Raw genomic sequence first — 27,065 nt, 5'->3', positions numbered from 1 at the left:
GGTGGGGTGGTCGTCTTAGGAAAGAGAGGGCGTACCCGTAAGAGACAACTTCGTGTACCCAAGCGTCTGAGGTGATCTGACTCCAGCGCTGGGCAAAGAGAAGAAGTCGGCCCCCTACCCTGAGATCCCCTATCGCCTGTCAGGTGGACGGTTTATCCTCTGATTTTGCAGCATGACAGCGGGTGGCCCAGGCCTGCTTGGGTCTAGATTTGGCTGGCTTAGAGGAAGCCTGCTGTTGAGGAAAGGACTGGCCCCTAGATTTTCCTTAGGGGTGAAACACTCTAAAGGACGTTGTCCGTTTAGCAGCTGAAGCAGAAGGCAGAAACGCAGTCTTAGAGGCCGCCAAAGTGACAATCTTGTCCAAATCAGGGACAAAAAGAATGTCCCCATTGTAAGGGAGTGATTCTAAGCCCTTTTTAGAGTCTGCATCCGCCTTCCAGGACCGTAGCCACAGAGAGCGACGGACAGACACTGACGTGGACGATATTCTGGAGGTTAAAAGACTAACGTCCAGCGTAGCATCCCCTATGTAGGAGGCTGCGTCCCTTATGTGTGCCACAAGGGAAATCATGTCCTGAGAGGCGTCCTCAGGGAGGAGCTCCTCGAGGGTATCTGTCCAGCCTTCAATTGCTTTGGCCACCCAATAGCCAAGGATGGGTGAGCAGAGCCCCCTGAAAGGGAATACATACTGTACATTTCAGACCAGCTTCAACCTTTTTATCTGTGGGATAGCAGACGGAATAGGTAAGGTAGAACTTTTGATCAACCGCGTGATATGATAGTCCACAGCCGGGGGAGTCTCCCACTTCGTACAATGATCAGCTGGAAAAGGATAACAATGGGTCAGTCTCTTATGCGGCTGAAACCGTTTACCGGGCGTCTACCAGGCAGCCATCTCATGTTCAACTAGCTGATCAGAAATAGGAATCTCTGCAGACTTAATCTTTTTTTTTCTTAAACAGAGGGTGCTTAGACTTGGGAGCCGGTTAATCATCTTCTATGTGAAGTATATCTCTAACCGCTCAAACTAGGGTAGGGATATTAATCTTTGCCTGTAGTTCCTCTTCCCCTGAGGGAAATTCAGTAGTAGACAAATCCGCCTCTACAGGACACCTCAGAATCTGAAAAGAGCGTGGACTTAGAGGAAACCAGAGGACGTTTATTTTCACTGGGTAATGATTTCTCACCCTGTAATATATTCTTAACAGCCGTGGATACCATCATTTCTAGATTAGCGGGCAGAGGAATTACTGGTATAGCCTGTACCTGTTGTGGCAACCCCTAAGGAGGAATTACTGCCGTCTCTGTTAGGCGGTCCACAAGTGAATTTAGCACCTGAGTAAAGGAAGCCCAGGGGTGCTCTTGGACAGGGGCTGGGGGAACTGATGGGCCAGGTGTGTTATAACAAACAGCACCAAGTACCTCTTGGATTAAATCTTCCTCATTAAATCCTGCTGCACATGACTTACATGAGAGTAATATGGGTGCAGTAGCTATTTTGTTACTCTTGCCTGTGTTAGACATATAGCACAACAGCATGAGGCAGAATATCACCACTGTGTATTCAACACAAGGGGGGAGTAAGGTAAATAGCCTGTTCAAGCTTGTATAAAGCTAGAACTGTAGCACATATATGGCACTATGTATAGTGCAACTGCCCCAGTATGCGATAATTTCACAACTCCAGTGAGAAATGAAGCATATATGGACCCTGAATACACCGATATTGTAAAGGACTCAGAGAGAAAGAAAGTGATAGGCAAAGTTTGACAGTATAGGAAATATCAAACAGACACACAGCACTGTGGGGGGGCATGGCCTGGATGGGTTGGATGTAGGAGGCTGACTCCATAGCTCCTAGGCCCCAATATCCGACATTTATTATCCTACACCCCATACCCGGTCCCTGGCAGACGCCTCTTTACTTACCCCTCCACGCTCCAGTAGTCCTGAGGTCTGCCTGTGTTGCCAGCCTGCTGTGGGAGCTGTGGATCTCCCTCTGCCGCATCTCCTGATCGCGGGCGCCATTTTGGACTCGGCCCCGGTATTCGTTACGGCTCCTGGGTCCTGCACTCACCACCTCTGCTGTCTGGAAGGTGCCCTGGGTAACTGGGGAACCCCCTTCCACTCACTTTGGATTGCTTTGGGGCTGCTGCAGACCCGCGATTCCGATCGCGGCCGCCATCTTGGATTCGGCCCCTGCTGACATTGCAGGTCCTGTCATCAGTGCTGGAAGTGGCACACTGTTGGCTTCTGTCCTGGATGGCTGGGAAGGTGCCTGATCCTCTCCCTGGAGTCCTGAAGATATCTGGGGTCTCTGAAGATCATACGGCTGCCATCTTGGATCAGGACTCCGCTCTAGAGAAGGGCCTTTGAGCTCCCTCTCCTGCCTGCTCTGCTGTACTGCCCAGAGTGAAGCTGTGGTGCTGGATCTGCTATTATATTTATATTTACCTCACCATCTGCACCCATATATCACAGGTGCACGGCCCTCCTCCCTTTGATTCTATTAACTGGCTGCCTCCCTGTACTGCCTGCTGACCTCTGAACTGGTGGTGGGGACTTTACATCACTGATCCCTGCTGTTCTTGTGCTATACATTTATTGTTTAATCTATCTCTTCTGTCCTGTTGAAGTTTGTGATTTAGAACTAATGGGAAAGAATTTCCAGCAGTCGGCCGCTGCGCGGCTGGAGAGATTCTCCCGTTCAGGAACTGGTGGGGCTACGGGATCCAGCTCTTCTGATACGCCGTCTCATTCCTCTCAACCCTCCTCTCCGCCTGCTCATGAGGTCACTCCTTTGGAGCCTGAGATCACTTTGCATAACTTAATGCAGGCAATTACTTCTTCTGAGAAAACGCTGTCGTGCAAGATTTCCGAAGTTCATGTGGAACTTTCCCTTATCCGTCATGATATGCAGACAATGCGAGAACGTGTTGGAGAGGCTGTGACTCGTATTTCCACTTTAGAAGATGTCACCCCTCTGGTTGCGGGAAGGCTTTCGACCCTGGAGTCCCAGATGGCGGCCTGTCACTCTAAAATCTCTGATATTGAGGGTCGACTACGAAGAAACAACGTCCGATTTGTTGGTCTACCCGAGAAAGCGGAAGGTACTCAACCGGAGACGTTTCTGTAGAAATGGCTGGTGGACACCTTTGGCCGGGAAGATTTCACTGCCCACTTTGCGGTGGAAAGGGCGCACCGTATCCCTTCTAGGGCTCTCCCTCCTGGTGCTCCCCCTCGCACATTCATCGACAAGATCCTGCATTTCAAGGACAGAGATGCGATCCTTCGTCTGGCTCGTCTATGTGGTCTCAAAAAGTAACAATAATTGGAAAAACCAATCATCAATATAGTGATTCCTTCGTGGGGCACTCTTTTGTACATAAATGATTTGTTAGTATAATTAAAAATTAGCTTTTAATATATCTCCAATAAAAGAATAGGGATTTGTTGTGCTCATTTATAAAATATCTAATTGAGCCTCCTTAGCAATTAATCTCATAAATTTATAAAAATAGATCTATTATAAGAATTAGCATAAAGTATGTGGTGACTATGCTTGTTTGAATTCATATGCTCATATAGCTCCTGATGGGTACATAATATATTATAATAGCAGGGTCAGGTACAGTTCGTATGACATATAAAAATTGTAAATAATAATTGGAAATAACTCATAAATTAGAACTGTATGTAATAATAACTACTCGGTCATTTGAGATAAATCTATACATTGAGTGTGATAATAGCGTGTCTGCTGAGTATCATCCCAAATTCATATACCATGTATGGCCAAACACAAACACATATGCAAATGATCCCCGGCTTGCAACAAATTATTTAATCCTATTGCCGGGTTGGATACTACCTCAATGTAACCAAAAATATATAAATATACACATGAAATGCTAGCAAAGTACTCTGAAAAAAGGGGAGGGCAAAGACCACCCTGTAGGCGTAAATATCCCAGATGACCTGATACTGATTTATATCAGGATAGCAATCCCAGATGACATACTTAAATATTGTAAACTACTATAGGCAGATAATATCATGTTGTGTCACATAACCCCATAGAAATTATAATAGTAAGTACGGAGTACAAGTACCTGGTCCCCTCTGCTGTCCAGGGTCTTCTATGAGCGGACACTTATACGATCTTAAGATGCACACTTATATGATTAATCTCCCCTCTGGTTATCCCTAATTATCAGTGGATCTACAGAGCAGATATTAAGAGCGACTGTGACTCTCTGCCTAATATTATTCCTCTTTGTATATACAGATAACTTATGCTTTCCATAAGAAGATTATTATCCATAGTATTAAGGTGTTTATATGTGTGGGGGATTTCTGTGCGGTTACCCTCATACGCACGAACTCCATATTACCACATTTGGCCCTGATAGCGATATGATATATGTGAGAAATATTAATTGTGTACACAAAGACTATTTGTGAATCCTCATATGATAATCTAGACACTTGGTATCTACTCATATAAAACATTGTATCCATTTAAATACAAACAGGACTATCTGTTTTGTGTTTTCTGAATACTATATATACGGAGTGACTTTTGAAATAATAAACACTTCTTGTTATTCAAACCACGGAATTAAGATACCTTGGTTGAGTTGACACAATAGCTCATAAAATATATATACTTATCTATGTGTACAAGGCTATTACTTACGAAGTACGATACATATTAATAACAGCTATATATATGGGCAGCACTATTTAGGATATCTGGAGGGGATTGTGCGCATATGTTTATACAGATATTATATATCGTAGACCAGTGTATTCTATCACTATTATGATAGACATATGTAGTGCATGATAAGATATAGTATTTACAACAGCAACTCTTTATAATAGAATACGTATAATCCGGCAGGTGCAGGAAGTGTTTTAACCACTTACTTTCAATATATCCTACTTTTCTTTACCTAACCTTACTCATTTTATATTTCGCCCCTTATCTGACTACACTATATTTTTACAAGCGTATAATAAAGTTATATTTTAGTTATTTCTCTGAGGAGACTAGATTCTTCTATATCTAAACCTATCAGTGCACCAGACCAGAAAAAGTTGCTTTTCCCTTTTCTCTTCCCTTTCCCCTTTTTGTTGAGATATATATACTATTTAAACAACTATGTCTGGGAGCACCTCCGGAAACTAGAAATACTTTCCAACTATTGGAGTTGTATAGGCTCAAGAGTAATGTTATACATATATCAAACTTATTTACTACCTCAGATTTAAGACTGTTACCACTTAATCAGTGCGGGACCACTTTTGATTTCAAAAATACCTGTGGATCCCTATGTACCCTGAAGAATTTTTTTTTATTCTCCATATGGATTGGCTGGAAGCTTCTCTCCAGAAAAAAACACGTATTAAACGATTCTTTGCAACATGGGAGAGCTATATTGAACTATCCTTCTTCAAGACCCACAGATATCTTTTTAATATACTGGGGTCATTTGGCCCTGATTCAGAGCCGGTCGCTCTGACAGAGCGCTCGCTCTGAATCAGGGCCGGGCTATTTTTTTTTAGAACGGCCTCCTGGCCGCTCGCATAGCTGTGGGTGACCACCCACGGCTATAGCGAGCGGCCAGGAAGACCATCGGGCTTGCGACGAGACCCTTGTGGTAGGGTCTCGTTGCCGCAAGCCCCAGAGAGATTTCAGCTCTAACAGAGCCGAAATCTCTCCCACTGACATCATTCATGATGTCAGTGGGGCCGCCCCCAAATGGAGGCGTTCACATGGGAACGCCTCCGTTTGGGCAGCCACTCCCCCGGCCCGCCCACCAAAGGGGGCGTGCTGTCACTCAACATCGACAGCAGGCCCCCTTTGTTACGAGACCCGGAGCGACGGATTGCCCGTCGCTATCCAGGTCTCGCGCATGTGCACGACGGAGCCGGCTCCGTCGTGCGCATGCGCTCTGGGCCACCATCGACCCGGTTGCGAGCGCTCAGCGCTTGCGACCGGGTCTGAATCAGGCCCTTGGTCCTTTACCGGAGTTGCTTTGTATTGTTTTTGTACTGTAAACAAATATGTGATGTTAGAATTGACTTTAAGGTGCTTTGTTTATAATTGTGTACTACAGGACTTGACAAATTTTTATAAAATCTAGGAGCCACGTTGAAATTGCAGGAGCCAGATCATCGCCCACCCCCCCAAAAAAAAAATTACAGGAGTGAGTGAGTAGCACAGCTCTTTGTGTTATGTAACTGTTATACAGACTATACTAGTCCACAAAATGGTCGCAGTTGAATGGATACAGTAAAATGAACAGGTCCCCTGCTCCACCCCCCACCCTCCAGTAATAACGGACCACATTTCACATAAATCAATGGTGCCAGAAAGTACAACAAAACCCCCCTCCCCTCGTGGTCACACTACTATCCCTCAGAAGCTGCTCCGCAATCCCTGGCCACGCATAGACCCTACCGGAGAGCTCTATGCAGCCAGAGATAGGAGACAGTAGACAGCCGGGACGTACAGGGGGATCAGCTTAGACAGGGACAGACAGCAGGGATCAGAGCAGATGGAGATGAGTCATCAGTGCAGGCCGGGACGGACACAGGCACAGCAGGCGACACTCAGCACATGCACTCCTGTGCATGATATGAACACCGCAATACTATAGGCACGAATCTCCGCCAGAGCTGATGAGGATCTGCTTCCTCCCTCACTGCAAAAGCTGGTAGCCAGGCAGGAAAATCTGGTAGCCATGGTAAGCTGGCCCCCCAGGATTTGTCGAGCCCTGGTATACTATAATTCAGTGGTTCTCAAACTCGGTCCTCAGGACCCCACACAGGTCACGTTTTCCAGGTCACCCAGCAGGTGTACAGGTGTGTTCATTACTCACGGACACATTTTAAAAGATCCACAGGTGGAGCTAGCAATTTCACTTGTGATTCTATGAGGAGACCTGGAAAACATACACTGTTTGGGGTCCTGAGGACCGAGTTTGAGAACCTGTGCTATAATTGAATCTATTTACCATGTGTCTTTTGATGCTTCAATAAAGAAAAAAGTAAAAAAAACAAAAAACTTATCTTTGCAAACATTTGCAACAGAGATCTTTGGATTTCTATTATCATGTAGTATTCGAATCGAAGATTTCAGCTGAGATATTGTACAGCTGTGAATGTGGTTATAGCTGTGTGTGTGCAAGATGGTGGAGCCTGTGTGCAGTGTGTTGTGTGATGTAGTCTGTAAGTTCAGAATGTAACTAGGAGACTATTCAGATCTCTTGTCTGGTAACACACAAATGGTTTGAGAAGAGCAGGTTTGAAGCAACGCTGATAGCTCCTGAATGGTCAGTTTTCCTCATAAGTTTATAGTGACATAGGAGGGCATAGAGTTGTAGTGATTGTAATGAATGATTACTACTCACCTGTGCTGATATCTGTAGGGATTGCCTCCTCCTTACACTGCTGATCACACCTCACATAGGTCTGTTCATCTGCCTTCATATCTTCTATCTTAATATCAGTTAGGTCGTCATCCTAATTAACCCACAAAACAATGAAACAACCCGTTAATAATGTCTGAGATCATTAATTGAAAATAAACAGTAGGTCTGTATAGTGAAAAAAATCACTTGGAATTTGGCGATACCCTAAATCCCACCTACCTGATACCTGTGATTCTCCTCTGTACCGTCCTGGGAATACAGAGGACGGGGACATCTCTCTGGGGTATTTCTTTTACTGGATCCATCTGTAGGAAACACACAGTGACTGAGAACATTATATACTGTATGTAATATCATATATTGTGTGAGTACATTAAACTAAATAACCTATAGATTGATAGGGAGAGCAGGAATGACTCCGAGGGGTATATTTACTAAAAGTCAGTCTTGGTTGATTCTGTATTTCAGGGTCTAAATTACACATTTACATTTACATTTGACAGAATTTTTGTAAGCAATAAAAAAATCATGTTAGTAAATGTGTGATCTAGGGTTATATTCACTGAAAGTAAATTTTTGGTCGATTTTGTGTTTCAGGGTCTAATTCACACATTTACTAACAGACTATTTTTTAATTTTGTTTTAAAACGATGTTAAAAAAAAAATCATCTCTCAGGAGAGGATAATAGTGACTCTACCTTTCCTAAAAAAAAAGACCGTTATGCAGGAATAGATCCACATTTACGCCTCATGAGAACATCAGTCCGGAAACCAAGGTATTTATGAACCTGGTGTCCAGAGAATTTGATACACTGTACACAAAGAAGCGATACCAGAGATTACTCAAAAATTTGAGGCCTGGTGAAAAGAAAGCTATTGAAGAAATTAAGGATGTGATGAAGTACTAGTTAAACCCTCGGATAAAGGGGGTAACACAGTACTCTGTCCCAAAATATGTACATGAAAGAAGCCCAGAAACAACTGGATAATGTACAATGTTACAAGAAGCTTTTACTCAATCTAAGAACTATAAGGAACTATATACAAGAGTCATTGGTCAAGCATTTCATAATGGAATCATTCTTAAGGAAGAATATGAATTTCTTTGCATGGACAATCCTAAGATTCCCACATTCTACCTACTCCCTAAGGTCCACAAAATCTTGAGAGAACCTCCCAGGAGACCTGTAGTCTCTGGAATAGGGGGACTCAGAGAAGGTAAGTGTTTTTATTGATGTACACCTGAGACCTTTTGTCACGGAATTACCATCTTTTGTGAAGAATACATCTGATATCCTGGAAAGGCTAGAGGACATAAGATTTGAAGAACACCAGTTGTTGGTAAGTTTAGATGTTGAATCACTTTTTACCTGTATTACACATGATCTTGGACTCAAAGACATTTGAGTATTTTCTTAAAATGGAAGGCTTGGGAGAATTTAAACTCTTCATTTTAAAATTCCTACATTTTGTTCTCAACCGCAACTATTTGTATTCAATGACCGATACTATCTTCCAGGTAAGAGGGACGGCTATGGGGGCGGCTTGTGCACCCACGTATGCCAATTTCTTCCTGGGATGGTGGAAGAGGGAAACGGTGTTCAAAGAAGATAACAAATTCCTGACCAGACACATAGTATTGTGGTTAGGTTACATAGATGACGTGTTCATCATATGGGATGGCTTGAAATTACAACTATTAGAGTTCATGGAAAAACTTAACGCCAACAATCTAAACCTAAAATTTAATTTTGAATACAATAAGATGGGTATTTCGTTTCTGGACTTAAGGAAATATATCGTGACAGACGAATAGTGCTCTGCATAACTCCAGCTCATATTTCCCGCCAACGATATGCGGAGAAAGAGGAGAAATGTATTGAAATGACGGCCTGCTTGACAGGAACGTGGCTATATTCATAGACTCATAAAAAAAGCCAGGTCCTCCGTCCAAAAAGTGGAAAGAAATACGTTGATCTTCCATGCGAAGAAAAAGGATAGGTTGAATGGACTTGGAGACTTCTGTGATGAATGGAAAGATCTGAAGCAAGCTATACAAAAACATTGGCCCATATTACTGTCTGATACAGATCTGGATGAAAAATTAGGAAACAATTTATGAGCTGGAGAAGGTCCCCCAATTTGTGAGATCATCTTGTCCAAAGTAATTTTATCAAATCTCGGTCAACAACATCTACTGCTAAAGAGACATTTCCTTGTGGGTTATGCAGGGCCTGCAAATACATAATTTTGACAAAAGAAAGGATAAATTTGAAAATGTACATAAAATCAAGGACTTCTTCAACTGTAAATCGACCAATGTGGTATATTGCATACAATTGTATATGCAAGAAGTAATACGTGGGTATTACCACAAGCATGCTGTACCAGAGAATTATAGAGCATGCAGGTCCCATCAGAAATGCAGATAGGGACATGGCTAATATGAAACCAGTTACCACCGTTGCAAGGCACTTTCATCAACATCTCCAGGATTCCACACATGTAATTAAGTTTTTTTGTCTTGAAAGAATCAAATTAGGCATCAGAGGTGGTGATGTAATGAAGGAGCGGCTCAAGAAAGAGGAAATCACTTATTTATTAGACTGGTAACACACTATGACCAACATAAATTGAATATCATATGGAATAAGGACAGTGTGAGTACAGCTTTTGCAACATTGTTTAAGTGATTGTGCAGTATTTTGAAACCGTTGCCAAAGTGTAACAGAATATATTCTACTTGGAACACAGACATAGATAGTAAGAAGAGCTGTGAATAAATATATATATATTCTGAGAAATGGAATCACTGCAACTCACAAATCTAAATCTCTGTTTATTGAACACACAATGCTTGAAACAGATTTTATATATAAGATTTAAAATAATAATAAAAATAATTTGGTTTATATAGAACTAATAAAAGTTAGATTTTATGTATTGACGTGATTTGGGCACCATACAACTATCTTTTTATCTTTCTATCTTTTATAAAATCCTATCTTTCTATTATTCTGATGACTTTCCAAATTGTTGTTCTCTCTCCTCCCCTTCTTCATTATTATGCTTATTTTCTATTTATCTAATTATACTTTAACCTGTATACCCTTTCAACTCTCATCCTCTGATATTTTATATGAAACGTTGACTAAGATTTGAGTCTGATCAAGTTCTTTATTATTTGAACTCAATTTGTATCACCGAAACTCGGATGATTTGAGGCCCCTGAAACTCACAAATTTACAAAGAAGTGAGTTTAGCTGAGAGTGAGATGGCCCGATGGTGTAGAATGTCGAGATATCTCCCCCGAGTAGCAAGTTTAGATGAGATTACTCACCCAAGATTGCAGTGTCTTCTCTCTGCCTAACTCTCCCGAACAAACAGCCTGCACATATCAGTGAGATATGTGAAGGCTGCTTATGTGTTGTAGCTGAAAAAAAACTGGTTAAATGTAAAAAAAAAAAAAAAATGACATAGGGTCCCCCCCAAAAGCATAACCAGCCCCGGACTGCTCAGTCAGTCCTTGTTCCTAACATTATGGGGAAAAAAATGTGCAGGGTTCCATCATAGTTTAGGAACCAGCAACTGGCTGCAGTGCCAGTCCTGGTTTTAAATATAGGGGGGAAAAAAATGCATAGGGGACCCCTATATTTAAAACCAGCATCGGACCCATACCAGCCGGGGTGTAATGCCACAGCCAGGAGACCCTATCTCTGGGACTCCATGGCCAAAGCATTTGCACCCCAAGCCGGTCAGCTCAAGCTGGGAATCTCAGGGTAGGTGAGGACCCCCCTCCCCCGAAACCCCAGGCTTGGGCTGAAGCCCGGGACTCTTCCCCGCACCCCAGGGCTGTGAGAACAGGGGTAATAATGTTGTACATAGTTGAAAACTATTGTATTTTACAGTGGTACTACAGGTGCCAGCATGCCTGCCCTTTTGCTTGTGGAACTACAAGTGCCACCAGGCGTCCGGCCTCCACTGTAAAATAAATAGTTAAAAATACACAGTACACACACACCGTCCAAAGGAAACTTTATTACACACCTACCCACCTCACTCACACATACTTACAGTGCATACGGAAAGTATTCACAAGGCTTCACTTTTTCCACATTTTGTTTTGTTACAGCCTTATTCCAAAATGGAATAAATTAATTTTTGTCCTCAAAGTTCTACACACAATACCCCAAAATGACAATGTGTCAAAAGTTTTTTTGAGATTTTTGCAAATTTAATAATTAAAAACCCACTAAGAAATCACATGTACATAAGTATTCACAGCCTTTGCCATGAAGCTCAAAATTGAGCTCAGGTGCATCCTGTTTCCATTGATCAGCCCTGAGATGTTCCTACAGCTTAATTGGAGTCTACCTGTGGTAAACTTAATTGTTTGGACATTATTTTGAAAGGCATACACCTGTCTATTTAAGGTCCCACACTTGACAGTGCATGTCGGAGCACAAACCAAGCATGAAGTCCAAGGAATTGTCTGTAGACCTCGAGACAGGATTATCTCAAGGCACAAATCTGGGGAAGGGTACAGAAAAATATCTCCTGCTTTGAAGGTCCCAATGAGCACAGTGGCCTCCATCATCCGTAAATGGAAGAAGTTCGGAACCACCAGGACTCTTCTTAAAGTTGGCCGGCCGTCTAAACTGAACAATCGTGGGACAAGGGCCCTAGTCAGGGAGGTGACCAAGAACCCAATTGTCACTCTGTCAGAGCTACAGCATTCCTTTGTGGAGAACCTTCCAGAAGGACAATCATCTCTGCAGCAATCCACCAATCAGGCCTGTATGGTAGAGTGGCCAGACGGAAGCCACTCCTTAGTACAAAGCACATGGAGTTTGCCAAAATGTACCTGAAGGACTCTCAGACCATGAGAAATAAAAGACTGAACTCTTTGGCATCAATGCCAGGTGTTATGTTTGGAGGAAACCAGGCACCGCTCATCCCCAGGTCAATACCATCCCTACAGTGAGGTGGGGATGTTTTTCAGTGGCAGAAACTGGGAGACTAGTCATAATAGAGGAAAAGATGAATGCAGCAATGTACAGAGACATCCTTGATGGAAACCTGCTCCAGAGCGCTCTTGACCTCAGACTGGGGCGATGGTTCACCTTTCAGCAGGACTGATTGAACATCTCTGGAGAGATGTGAAAATGGCTGTGCACCATCGCTTCCCATCCAACCTGATGCAGCTTGAGAGGTGCTGCAAAGAGGAATGAGCGAAACTGCCCAAAGATAGGTGTGCCAAGCTTGTGGCATCATAATCAAAAAGATTTGAGGTGTAATTGCTGCCAAAGGTGCATCAACAAAGTATTGAGCAAAGGCTAAGAATACTTATGTACATGTGATTTCTTAGTTTTCTTTTTTATTAAATTTGCAAAAATCTCCAAAAAACTTTTTACACATTGTCATTATGGGGTATTGTGTGTAGAAGTTTGAGGACAAAAATTAATTTATTCCATTTTGAAATAAGGCTGTTACATAACAAAATGTGGAAAAAGTGAAGCGCTGTGAATACTTTCTGGATGCACTGTAGTTATCCAGGTACAAGCTTTGGCTGCACTCTACTTATTTATTGCACCATTGGCTTCATTCAATATCTATTTTCATACACAGAAAAACCCAGCTAGGAACAGGGCTTCAGAAGACAGCCACCCTCTCTACTGGGGCCAGGGATAGTCGCCACCCTCTATACTGGGGCCAGGGAGAGCAGCAACCCTCTGTACTGGGGACGGCCGCCACCCTCTGTACTGGGGTTTAGGAAGGCTGCCACCCTCTCTACTTCAGAGGGAAAGAATACATTGTCATATCCTGCTAATTTTCATAAAGCTAAAAAAAAAACGGGGATTTTATGTACCTCGGGGAAAACAACAAAAACAAACAAACAGGAACGCTAAAAACTGAACACCTTAATTTATGACAAATTACATCACACTCAGTGACTTTCAAATTGCCACTATCTTAGGATGCCATCTTTCCAACAAATCAGTTCATACAATTTCTACCCTGATAGAACGGTCTCGTCCAGTAGTAAGTGCTGTTATTGTTAAGTGGAAATGTCTAGGAGGAACAACAGCTCAGCCATAAAGCAGTAGGCTAAACAAGCTCACAGAACTGGACCTGTAAGCGCATAACCATCTTTTGTCCTCGATTCCAAGACTTAATACTGAGTTACAATTGGCCTCTTGGCGCAACACTAACACAAGAACTGTTCACCTGCAGCATCATGAATTGGGTTTCCATGGCCATGAAGCCATACACAAGCCTCAGATCGCCATGCGCAATGCCAACTATTGACTGGAGTGGTGTAAAGCACACCGCCATTGGGCTCCAGAGCAGAGGTAATGCATATTTTGGAATGAGGTGTTACGCTTCTGCATCTGGTAGCCTGACATACGAATCTGGGTTTGGCGGATGCCAGGACGCTTCCCGCCAAAATGCTTACTTCCATCTAAGCATCTGTTTGATGGAGGAAGATTAATGGTCTGGGTCCTTTTCATGGTATGGCTTAAGGTGCCTACACACTTGGTGATGTTTTAAACAATATGCCCGATTCCGAAGTATTGTGACGACAAATCGTGTAAAATATGTCGGACATCGCATCTTCAGATCTGCCGTGCTGTAGGGCAGATTTGCCAATGTGGGACACAATGCACTGGATGCACGATAGATCTTAAGTCAGATTGAACATTTTTTACTCCAAATCGTGTGTAGGACTGCCGGGGAGCGTTCAAGGGAAATCGTACACGATGTCGGATCGTGAGCACATCGCAAAGTGTGTAGGCATCATTAGCATACAATGGCATTCTAGAGAATTGTGTGTTCCATCATTGTGGCAACAACTGACTTGCAGAAAGCCCTGACCTCAACCCCACCTTTGAGATAAATTGGAACACAGGCTGCTTGCCAGAACTTTGTCACGACCAGGGTTTCTCGGCATGGTGGTCAGCGGGTGATACCTGTGAGGATGCTGTGGTTGGGGGCTTCTGGCGGTGGTGCTGGTGCCTGGCGGGGAGCGTTGGCTGTGCGTGGTCCTGTGGGGACATATTGTCACTCTGGGCCTGATTCAGACCCGGTCGCAAGCGCTGAGCGGTCGCAACCAGGTCGATGGTGGCCCAGAGCGCATGCACACGACGGAGCCGTCTCCGTCGTTCGCATGTGCGAGACCCGGATAGCGACGGGCAATCCGTCGCTCCGGGTCTCGTACCAAAGGGGGCGTGCTGTCGATGTTGAGTGACAGCACGCCCCCTTTGGTGGGCGGGCCGGGGGGTGGCTGCCCAAACTGAGGCGTTCCCATGTGAACGCCTCCGCTTGGGGCCGGCCCCACTGACATCACGAGTGAAGTCAGTGGGAGAGATTTCGGCTGTTAGAGCCGAAAACTCTCTGGGGTTTGCGGCAACGAGACCCTACCACAAGGGTCTCGTCGCAAGCCCGATGGTCGCGATGGTCTTGACCATCGCGACAATCTTCCTGGCTGCTTGCTATAGCTGTGGGAGGCCGCTCTAAAAAAAAATAGCCCGGCCCTGATTCAGAGCGAGCGCTTAATCAGGGCCTCTATGCTGGTTAGGCCTGGCGATGCTTCCGTTCTGCTCCGGCATGGGCGCCACCATCTTGCTTTCAGCCATGTGACCTAGTCGCCCAATCCTGGTGTGTCACATGCTCACTCTCTGACCAGTCACGATCCAGCACTGGGTATTTAAGGGAGTTCAGAGCTCCCTTGCATTGCCAGTGCAATGCGTTTCTCAGCGCAAGCTGAGAGAGAGTTCCTGAGCTTGTCCGTCTGCCTGTTGGATTTCTGCCTAAGCCTGCTTCTCCAAACCCTGCTTCTCCTAACCCTGCTGAATTCCCCTGCCTCCTCCTATTGCCTCTCCCATTGCCTGAGTGCCTGTGTCAGCTGTTCACCCTGCACCCTGCCTCCACTTGCATTCCCTCTAGACATTGGCCCTCATTCAGAGGCGCTCACAAGCGAGCGCTCGCTCTGAATGAGGGTGGCCGCTTGACTTTTGAAGTGCGGCCTCCTGGTCGCTAACTAAGCTGTGGGTTACCACCCACAGCTCTAGCGAGCGACCAGGTTGATGGTCGCGATGGTCAAGTCCTTCGCGACCATCAGGGCTTGTGACGAGACCCTTGAGGTTGGGTCTCAGCAACCGCAAGCCTCAGGGAGCTTCCCGCTCTGATCGAGCAGGAAGCTCCCCACTGACATCACTGCTGATGTCATTGCGGCCGCCCATAAAAGGCATGCGTTCCTTAAGAAACACCTCCATTTGGTCAGCCACCCCCCCCGGCCTGCCTACCAAACGGGGTGAGCTGTCGATCAACATCAACAGCCGTCCCGTTGGTAGCGAGCCCCGGAGCGAGAGAATTTCTCTCTCTCGTTCCGGGGCTTGCGCACGTGCAATGCGGCCGCTGCGCGTGCGCAGGCCCTAAACATCGACCCGCTTGCGAGCGCTCAGCGCTTGCGAGCGGGTCTGAATGAGGGCCATTATCTTAACAGCCTGCAATTCATTTCAGCCTCACAAGACCTGGAACACAGGACTGCCTTCTGTTTCCCTACCTGGACTTTATCCCATTGCCTCACTACAGTTCCCAAGTGCACTTTACTGCTATACCCGGACTTTCTGTTTTTCCACATTCATGTCTGTTAAGCCACTCATTAAAAACTCCACGTTTATTTTTAAATCTGCTTCAGTGTCTGCTCCTATTACCACCCTGGGCCCACAACAAAACCAGAACCGCACAAACTTAACTCCCTACATTAGTCCCCGATCTCACTAGTGCTCTTATGTCTGATTGGACGTAAATCCCCGCAACCATGTTCCATATCTAGAAAGCCTTCCCAGAGGATGAAGGTTGCTGTATCAGCAAGGGGAGCACCAACCCAATGTAAATACCCATGGTTTTGGAATGGGATGTTCAACAAGTACATTTGAGTGTGAAGATCGGATGTCCAGATTCTTTTGGCCATGCAGTGTAATATAAAAACGCACTCTGTACACATGTGACAATGTATTTATACTAGGGATGTGCAGGCTCGGATAGGTTCGAGTTTGCACGTGGAGTTCGGATTTTTCCCTCCAAAAAAACGGAACTCAGAAAGAGACAAAACGTCATCTTGCACGGACGAACATCATCATTCCTGGACTTTTGTCCAGGAATGATGATGTTCGTCCATGCAAGATGACGTTTTGCCTCTTTCTGAGTTCCGTTTTTTTGGAGGGAAAAATCCGAACTCCACGTGCAAACTCGAACCTATCCGAGCCTGCACATCCCTAATTTATACACATGATATCTTCTATATACACTGATAGAACAAGACTTAATTTCCTTTTACCAAGTGATGTGAGGGGCTGCTGATTCTCCATCACCACGTTCTTCTACAGACTCTTCTGTGCTTCTATATACTCCCCCTCCTGCATGGAGAGATAGACAGTGACATCCTGAAATCCTTATAGGAACCTGACACACACACAGTGATACAGTCATCACCCAGACACAGCCCCAGGTGAGCAACTTCATTATTAACCTCTCACCTAAAACTGTGTGCATGACACCGATATTATGGTGGTAAATTATGAATTGTAAATACCCCAAGGATAGGGTGTACTAAAGAGAACGACAGACACTCAAGAGAAACAATAGACTGTGTAGAATGGGAGATAGACTCGGAAACCTGGCTTTAATGATAAGTACGAAACATCCTGTTTTCTCCCTCATCCATCTGGAGGACACTGACAATGGAGACGTTCCATAGATACTTCAGACTCAGTGGAACTCAAGTTTGGATGCATCACTTTAACATCCTCGGAAGCAAAGACTTTAAATAAATAGGTACATATGTGTCCACATACATCTGGCCTGTTTGTGCTTTAAACAGCCCTTCTAATCAAGCCATGCCGTGGTGCGGCTCGTTAGCGCAGAGTGTCTTTTCATGTGACTTTTTACCTTACAATGCGTCTTATTTGCACAGTGATGGACGCACAAGCAGCTGAATAAAATGGTATGCGGCACGCCTATATTTCGTGTGCGACTGCGGCTGTATCTGCATGCGAAATCCTAAACTACAGTGTTACAGCCAATGGCATGCAGATATAACCGCAGTCAAACACAGAACATAGGTATGCCGCATATTACTTTATTCAGCATAAGCTGCTTGTGCGTCCTATTTGCGTCACTTTGCGAATAAGACACATAAGACACTCGGCGCTTATGTGTAACACGACTTGTAGCACACGGAGGATAGATGTATGTGGACATATCTGTATTATGGTGCATACACACAGACAGATTTCTTACCAGATATGAACGATAACGATTGTAAAAATCGTTCAATCATTCTTATCTTTGACATGTAAAGCATGCATTGACCAGTGATGCGCGTTCCCACATGTCAGATAACGATAACTGACATCGACTGTTTGCAGACAGATTTGAACGATTTCATTCATTTTAATACTTTCAGAAATCGTTCATCGTTGATTAAATCGTTCAAATCGTTGTAAAAATCGTTCATCGTTATCGATGAACTGACAAATATGACTGTGTGTATGCACCATTAGGCAAATGTGTGGACGGAGAACCAAGTGGCTGTTAAGACAATTGATTGGCAGAAGCACAGTGCCAAGCCACCCATGATGAGCTGGAATAGGCCAGCAACTGTCGAACAGGTGAATTGTTTATCTGATCCACCTGGTAATAGTATGTTTAAACACTGGTCAGATCTCCTTCTGTGCTTTGAACATGATAACATGTCTGTTTTTTCGTAGCTTGACCGTTTTTCTTCAAGTACATTTTCATGGCTCTAATGACATCCAGAAAGTGAAAGATGACTCTGTGCTTCTGAAGACGCCAAGCTGTGCCCCCATTCCCTGATTGGGCTGTTCAAACCACAGAAGGATATCTGTCAATAGTTTCATGCCATCCATGGTGAACCATACGATGGCCATACCTATTTATTCCTCAAACTTCTGGCTTCAATAGCCGTGCATTCAAACCCAGCCAAGGAAGGTCCTGGTGCAGAAACAAACCCTGAGAAAGTAGCTCTTCCCTCAGAGGAAGTGTCCACTGTGAACCGTCTCTCATATTAAAGATGTCAGAGTACCAGGCTCTCCTTGAACAATATGGATATTTATAACTCGTTCTCACTTTACTTTCTTGAGAACCAGAGATAGCCTAGACTAAAATACACATACAGTAATTCCCATGGAACGGACATGGCATACACAATGGATGCCCACAGTAACAGTTCACTTTGTAGTTGTGCATGGAGACCATAAGATCTATCTTTTCAAGCACCAAACGTTCCATGAGGAGGCCAAATACATTCAGATGAATAGACCATTCTCTCGAGAAGATTGAGTGGCAAGTTAGAAAATCTGCCTCCCAATTTTCTACTACTGGAACGAATAGGGTCTGGATTGCAGGGACAAACTGCAGTGCCCACCAATCAATGACCCTGAAAAACGTTTTCATTGCTAGGGCACTCCTTGTGCCCCCGATCACTGATATATGCAACTGCACTGTCGTTGTCTGACTTAATCAGTGAGCTGTATTTGCATAAACACAAACACCGTACATGCAACCACCAAGACTGCCACCTTTTCTCCACTGTCCCGACAGTCCAGTCATAAAAAGACTTGGGAGTGCACAACTTGAGGGCCGCATGGAGAAATAGCACTCATTGAAGGGGCCGCAGTTAAACTTAATTTGCTAAAACATGTAAAAATACATACAATATTCCACACATTCTCCTGCATACATGTACACCCAATTCAAATATGATTAACACACATATAGCCAATGCATTCATACAATGCACAAAACCACAACATTCGTGTATCTCACACACACATACTTTGAACTTACTGTGGCGTGCCAAGCTGTCTGGTCCTGGGACTCAAGAGTATGGAGGAGGCCACTGATTTTACACTTCTGCAGCTCACTGGGTCTGTGACTCGACTGGAGAGGGAAGGCGACATAAGGAAAAATGGAAGGGGCGGATTTAGATTAGAAAGCTATTTTAGTGTTCAGTCTAGCTTCACAGATACAACAAAGGAGTATTTAGGTACGTACCAGGAAGGAAACCTCAGTGATGTTGGATGAGATAAATGAGAAGTCCTGTGGATACCTTAGCTAATAACTGATGAGGTATTAGCTCTATTACAGGTGCTCCTCAAATAATGCCGTAATTCCTGGTGAAAAAGAACGGAGGGATCTCACTCACAGAGCAACAGGGAGACCTGCAGAGACAAGCGGCAGGTACAGTATGATGCTCCTCACCCAGCAGTCACCTGTCTGTCAGTGTATCTCTGGTCTGTGCTTATTACTAATCTTCCCCTTCCCATACCTTAGTCACTCTATGTTCTGCACACACTTTTCCTTCCCTGCTATGGTTTTCGGTATTGTTATACATTGGTGAGTTAGCTTAAGCTGGGTACACACTAGAGGAATTGTGTATCCAGCCGACAACAGATGGTACACACCACAAGATTTGGTGAACGACCACACGATATGTCGTTCCCCCGCCGCATTCAAATGTATGGGGTCGGCAGTCACATCCTCAGACTAAGCAGCGGTTACGGCAGATCTGAAGATGTGACGGGCGACCCCACGGGGCCGCGCATAGTACATACAGACTGGACGATTTGTTGTTCCAATCCGTCGGCAAACGACAAATTGTTTTAAAAAAAATTGCCTAGTGTGTACCCAGCTTCAGTCTGGAGGTTTAGGGTAAGGTTGGGAGTAACGCCGGACTGATGATTTTTTGAAAACAAGTAAAGTAAATAATTATGTAAAGTGCTACAAATTCATTATAAAGATGTTGTCCTTTCAGCAATACAGTTACGATTACATGGAAGTTTACAATTAGCTTAAATAATTCTTAATTACTCAGTTTCCGAAGCTGTGTCTTCTGCATCCAGCGTTGGGAGCCGGGTCTTCTGCAGCAGTGGTGAGTATGTCAGTGTGTGTGAGTGTCTGTGTGTATCTGAGTGTGTGACCCCCGGTGTATGCCCCCCCCTCGTAACGGGCATTGGGAGAACTACTCCCAACAGCCCTTGCTCCCCCCACCAGCCCCCAGAGCCTCCCAGCAGCCCCTCCCCATTGTCAAGATGGAGGGGAGGCCACCGGGACCCTAGGGAAGGTAAATGTAATTTTTTTTCATTTTTACACGGAGCAGGGTTTTCAGAGCTAATACCCCGCGACCAGCTTTCTTAATGGGATACTGCCAGTAACGGGAGCGCGCATATCCGCGGTAATCCAAAATTGGGCGCAAGGTTTTTTACCTCGCGCCCAATTGAATATGCCCCATAGCATAGTATTTCATAATATACTTTAAATACGGGAGAATTGGGTTAATTTTTGTCAGGAGACAACCTATCAGTATATTTTTTGGATTGTAGAAGGAAACCGGAGTACCTGAAGAAAATCTATACAAGCATGGGGTGAACATACAAACTCCATGGGGTATATTTACTAAAGTGAGATTTTAGAAGTGGAGATGTTGCCCATAAATTAAATAAACATTTAACTAGCACCTTCTAGGAGATAATAGCTAGAATCTGATTGGTTGCTATAGGCAACATCTCCACTTCTAAAAACTCTCACTTTAGTAAATATACCCCTAAGATGGGAATCGAATCAAAGACCTCAGTGCTGTGATGCAGAGATGCTGACCAGTACGCCGCCCCGTGCAATAGGGATGTAGTTAGGAAGCCGGCAATCGAAATGCCGACCATCGGCTTCCCGACTGTGAAATCCCGTCATGGGACTAATGATAGGCGTCTAAATACCGACGCCTATCATCAGCCCCACGCCGAAATCCCGATGCCCGGCATACCGGTCGTAGGTAAGCCGGGCGTCTGGAGCGCTTAGCTGCACGGTTGGGGGAATTTAGGGTTAGGTACCCGCCGCCCAGCATACCAATCGTAGGTGGGGGGAGGATTAGGGACTCCCGGGGGGACTTAGGGTTAGGTACCCCCCCCGGGAAGTTAGTCAGGCTAGGGGAAGGGGGGGTTAGGGTCAGGCAGCAGGGGGGGAGGTTAGGTTTGGGTGCCCCCCCCGGAACGGTTAGGGTGCGGGGGGGGGGGGAGGGGGGGTTTCGTTGTAGGCACCCCTGTGGGAAGGTTAGGGTTAGGCACTGGGGGGGAAGGTTGGGGTTAGGCACCCCTAAGGGAGGTAGGTACCCCTAAGGGAGGGTTATGGGGGGAGAGTTAGGGGTGTTACCGCAGTCGGGATCTTCAGCTGCCGGCCTCCCGGTGTCAGTATTTCATACCGATTCCGTGCAATATCTATCTATTTATCTATATGCTTGCTATATAAACCCTTTAATTCAGGGCACTTATGAATACACAGACTGGCACACTTTATAAACAATGCAATAATCTGTATCAAAAAGAAAAATAAACTGCGCACTCTATCGTGCATGAACAGCTTTAAAGTGTAAAAACATGAGTTTTAAAACTTTCAGGCACTGGCAGATAATGCTCATACTGAATTAAAAAGCACTGTGGGCCAGTGACGTGCGGTGAGGTAAATGGCTGGGGAGGAGCTGGCTAGTATCCGAGCCAGATTTACACATACATATATGAACCCGAGAGTTCAAGTGGGCAAAGGTGCAGCAGCATATAGTGCTGGAAATTTTTGTTACACATACAATAGTTCAGAGAAAAACATTTGGTCTGTGAGATATGTAGATATAATTGGATCTAGCTACAAGACGTGCCAACTTTTTTTTTTTTTTTATGTTTTTCTCTGAACCATTGCAATGTGTAATAAAAAGGCCAAAAAAAATGTAGGATCTTCATTTACATTTTATTCTTTATACTTATGCCGCCCATCCACTAGGCGATTAAATCTAGCGATGACGACGGTCGTTATCGCTCCATCGCTTGGTAATCGCCCGCAAATCGGGCAGTAAAAGGTTAAAACGACCAGCGATGCGCGCGCCCGCTGATCGTTTTTAACATCAATCATCGCCCGAACATGACGGTCAACCGGACGACCGCCGTCAGGTTGCCATGTACGGGAATGACTGATCTGCACACACTGAACGTCTAGTGTATGCAGTTCACCACTAGGGGGCCGACGGCGTCGTAATCGTGCCGTCGTCCCCCCATCGTGTAATGGATAGCCAGCATTAAGGAGATCTTCTCTTGGTCTATCCCTCGCTTTATTCTGGGGGCATCCACTAGACGATTTTTATCCCTGTCCAACCTCTTAAGGATTTTCCCTTGAAATTTGATCTTTCAGTCTGAACGATTTGCAAAAGATCTAACAATAAACTATGTTGTTTCAATCTGTGATTGACAGCTTTCAGCTATAGTGGGCAGATAGTGGTTCATCGTTTGATCGTTCAGCGTGAACGATGTGTAAATGATTTGTAAGCAATAAAGTGAAATTGACCTGCATGTTCAGTCAATGGAGGAGACTATCAAACGACCAGCGGGAGCACGCATTGTACATTGCTAGAAACAATCACTGCACGATTTTCAAACGATTGAACGATATCGTTCAATCGCCTGCTAAAATCGTGTAGTGGATGCCCGCCTTTAGACCTGTCTTTAATATAATATGTCTATAATATTTAGCCTCTATCTCAAAATCTCTCCTCGTAAACCCCAGTCTGTGTATTAAACGTATTCATACTAATACAATGGGTACTTGTGCAGTGATTAGCTGCCGGCGCTATTATAGTGAGTAATCAGCGTCCGTCAGACACACGCCCTCTGACAAAGAGTATTACAAAACGCGTTAGAGCGTGGCCTAACGGACTCAGGGCCTGATTCAGAGCCGGACGCTCTGAACGAGCGCCCGCCCTGAATCAGGGCGTTTTTTTTTTTTTTTTGGTGCGTCCTCCTGGACGCTCGCATAGCTGTGAGTTACCACCCACAGCTTATGCGAGCGTCCATGATGATGGTCGCGATGGTCAAGACCATCGGGCTTGTGACGAGACCCTGCGGTAGGGTCTCGCTGCCGCAAGCCCTGGAGTGATTTTGGCTCTATCAGAGCCAAAATCACTCCCACTGACATCACTAGTGATGTCAGTGGGGCCGGACCCAGACGGTAGGCGTTCCCATGGGAACGCCTCCGTCTCGGCAGCCACGCCCCGGCACGCCCACCAAAGGGGGCGTGCTGTCACTCACCATCGACAGCACGCCCCTTTGGTGCGAGACCCCGAGTGACGGCTTCCGATACTGTGTGGCTCCCTCTTCGTGGTGTGGAGTTCCGGTACTCGGCGTGCTCCAGGTGATGCTGGCTTGACGGCACAAGTTGAAGGTCCTGTGGAGACGGCTGACGAGTGTTGGGAGTTTGCCAGGGTGACGCAGTATAATCATGTGATACCCGATCCACAGTGCTATTTAACTCTGTACGAGCATTATCTGCAAGTGCCTGAATGTTATAAAACTCATGTTTTTATACAAGTACACTGTTCAAGCACGACAGAGCACTCCCTTTTTTTTTTCTTTTCGATACAGGTGTCTAGGGATGGCTATCGACCATCGATGATTCATAATCATCCAATGGTTTATGGCCAATGTTGAATGTTTTTTGCCATCGATAGAGAACCAGATGGTTTCCCTCCATCGACGTCTAAGCATAACCTAATGATTTTTTTTTATAAGGTGGCGGGACACGGAGCACAGCTCTGCCCCCTGGCACCCGCCCCCAGGTTTTGAATGTCCCACGGGCCAGTCAGTCAAAAAACAGGGATGACCATCAGTTTGTGAAAACATCGGTCATCCATTGCACAGTTGGCAGCCATCGATGATACCCACTCCGATGGCCAGCCCTAGAGATGTCCATTATGCCGTGAATCCCAGGTTCTTGCTAAGGGGAGCTGAAGTTCATTATAGAGATGGCCATTGGTGGGGTGTCCATCGATGATTACCATCGCATGCACCCGTCAATGGCCACAGCGACGGTGGGGAGCGGTGGGCCAATCAAAAACAGGGGTGGCACTTAGCAGGCGGGGCTAAGCTCTCTGTCCTGTCCACAAAAAACCCCCCCATCAGCTCAAACTCATCCATCGATGGCTAAGAGCCATCGGCCATAAACCATCATCGATGATCATCCTTAATCCATTATTGTCCCAGGATCTAAGACTGCATCTGACTCACATATAAGTGAGAGTGGGAAGACTTTGTTGGACTTTGAATAATAGTTGTGACACACAGCATGTCCCGCATTATAATGTATGCAATTATATTACACCCTTTACAGCCCTGCTCTACCTAGTAATAATAACAACCCCTCACACACAGACGTAGGACCCGAAGGTCTTTGCAGCACTTCACAACACACTCTACACAGAACAAGTAGTTACCTCGCTGCGGATAATTATTCGGACCTTGTTCTAAAATGGCGGCTGTTTCCTGCCGCCCCGCCCCCTCAGCAGCGTGACTTTTACTACGGAGAAAGTAATGTAACAAGAATGTGTCCTATGAGAAAATGGCCGCCGCTTTACATGAGGACACTTGACTTAGTTGATATATAAAGCTCTAGCTTCTGCTATTCACTAGACGTCCTTCGTGGGTCGTGCCGCCTGATAGGTTACTCGTGACGTCAATCATCTCAATGAAAGCCATGTGGCGACCGCAGAAGCCCGAGTGACATTTGGCGGGAGGTGCTCAGCCTGGATATACGATTGGCTGATGTGGAGTTTGTGGGAGGAGACAGCTGTGGGGTGGGTGACTGGGTGTGTCACTGTATTATGAGGTACAGGAAACTAGGCAGTAAGTTACCAACCTTAGCTATAAAGACAGAGACCTCACCTCACCCTATATAGTCACTGACTGTCACCCAACACTTACTACAGTCATAAAATTAATGTCTGCTGTGTCTCACACACATATTCTCCTGTACCCCAGTAACAGTGTAATGGTGGTGTGGTATATCTTTATACATAGGCATATTATATATGTGTGTAATATAACAGGGTGCAGAGCTGTGGCTCACCAAGGGGTGTATCTATATCATGGGTGCTGGGTGTGTGGTACACACGGGCCCCTGGGTCCACACCCTGCACCCATATAGTCTTGTACTTACCTGTCCATAGCCTCCAGAGTGCTACTCTGCAGCACCTGGCCAGCGATGTCCCCCGGAAAATATACTCTGCATTCGTAGTATATACTGGCACTAAAGATGGCCACACACTAGACCAACTTAAATCCAACCAGCCAACTAGTTGATTGGTTGGAATGAAAATCTGGTAAGGTATGAAAGCAAATGACAATCAGCAATTTGCTCCCAAACGCTGGAAAATGGACAAAAACTGTTGTTTGAACAAATTGTTTAGATCAAACATTTAACAAACTTGTCTGAACGACCAGTTTCATCTGTTTTCTGGCATTTAGGAGCAAATTGCTGATCATCATTTACTCCCATTCCTTACCAGATTTTCATTCCAACCAATCAACTAGTTGGATGAAAGTTGGTCTAGTGTGTGGCCAACTTAAGTCTGCACACGGGCTCCCTCCTCTCTTAAAATTCCCCTGGTCTCACTCATATATTCTCTGTACCCCCAGTAACCAGGGCCGGATTAAGTGACGTTTTTACACTTTATTCGGCTTTCAATGCCTCCCTGCATTCCAGTAGCCGGTCATCTGCTCCAGAGTCATATTCACCCTGTTTTTTTTCTCCTATTATAGTGCCTTCCCACTATACTCAACTGTTATTCATATCTGTGCATCAATGCCTCCACCCACTGGCTATCGGCCTAGGGTGTCCTGGAGAGGGGGACCCCTTAATTGTGGTGGGTTCCCAGCTCCCCACAGATCCCTGGCCTGGGTTGACTAGTGGTCAGGGTTAATGCTTCGGCTGGGGGGCCTGGTAAAAGGGCTCCCCTGGCTGTGGCATTAGCCCCCCCACCAGAAAAAGTCAGGTGCTGGTTCTGGATAATACGGGGGACCCTACTCATTTTTTCCCCCTGTATTTTCAGAACCAGATCAGAGCCCAGTTCTGGTTGTGCAAAGTACGGAGCCCATACGTCATTCGTCCCCCGTATTTTGGCAACCAGGGCTGGTTCTGACTAGCCCAGCGCTGGTTGTGCACAACCAGCACTGGGTCTCTAAAAGCCCGAGGCTAGTTGCTCCTTTTTTTTGGGGGGGGGGGGGGAGGGGGCACACCATTTTTTTACTTTTTTTTTTTACACAGGTTTTTTTTTTACCGCAGCAGCACATACGGGTCTTACTGACCCGTCCGTGCTCTGTGTCAATGACACAGATGCAAGCAGCACGGATCTCCTGGTCCGTGCGTGCATCTGTGTAATTGAAATACACAGCAGCACAGAAGGGTCTTACTGACCCGTCCTTGCTCTGTGTCAATGACACAAATGCATGTATCACGGATCTCCCTGGTGCATGTTACATGCATCTCTACCGTACATGATGTGCACAAGCACTGTACGATGTGTGCACGAGGTCGAAATCTTACTGCAGGTTCAGTTGATCTATGATGCCGATATATACGACATCGGAGACGCGCATCGTAATCGTCCCGGAAAACGCCACTTTTTACAGGATTGGTATGTAGAATTTACAATTGATTGAAAATGGCCAAATCGTGTAAAAAAAATCGCACTGTGTATTGGCACCTAGTGTCCAGAGTCTGAGCCAG

At 45.3% G+C, this 27,065-nt stretch overlaps 1 protein-coding gene across 3 annotated transcripts in view; it reads right to left on the bottom strand.

Moving 5' to 3' along the window:
* LOC148508056 (uncharacterized) overlaps positions 1-25,567 on the bottom strand; it is a 37,166-nt gene extending 11,599 nt beyond the window's left edge. Inside the window, exons 1-6 of one of the 3 annotated variants that reach the window (XM_088445186.1) lie at positions 25,497-25,567; positions 19,524-19,690; positions 19,317-19,409; positions 16,786-16,864; positions 7,662-7,747; positions 7,422-7,533 (exon numbers count right to left, since the gene is read on the bottom strand). In XM_088445186.1, the coding sequence (XP_088301312.1) occupies positions 7,422-7,533; positions 7,662-7,747; positions 16,786-16,816 (229 nt within the window). In that variant the 5' untranslated portion in view covers positions 16,817-16,864; positions 19,317-19,409; positions 19,524-19,690; positions 25,497-25,567. Of the gene's footprint in view, positions 1-7,421; positions 7,534-7,661; positions 7,748-16,785; positions 16,865-19,316; positions 19,410-19,523; positions 19,691-24,774; positions 24,832-25,496 lie in introns of those variants that run through there. The other 2 variants (XM_088445184.1, XM_088445185.1) reach the window with 2 other exon arrangements.
* Between the last annotated feature and the right edge of the window lie 1,498 nt (positions 25,568-27,065).

The sequence above is a fragment of the Taudactylus pleione genome, unplaced genomic scaffold (assembly GCF_031769625.1).
Source record: "Taudactylus pleione unplaced genomic scaffold, aTauple2 ptg000377l, whole genome shotgun sequence".
Lineage (NCBI taxonomy): Eukaryota > Metazoa > Chordata > Amphibia > Anura > Myobatrachidae > Taudactylus > Taudactylus pleione.
This window is presented reverse-complemented; position numbering and strand designations above follow the sequence as displayed.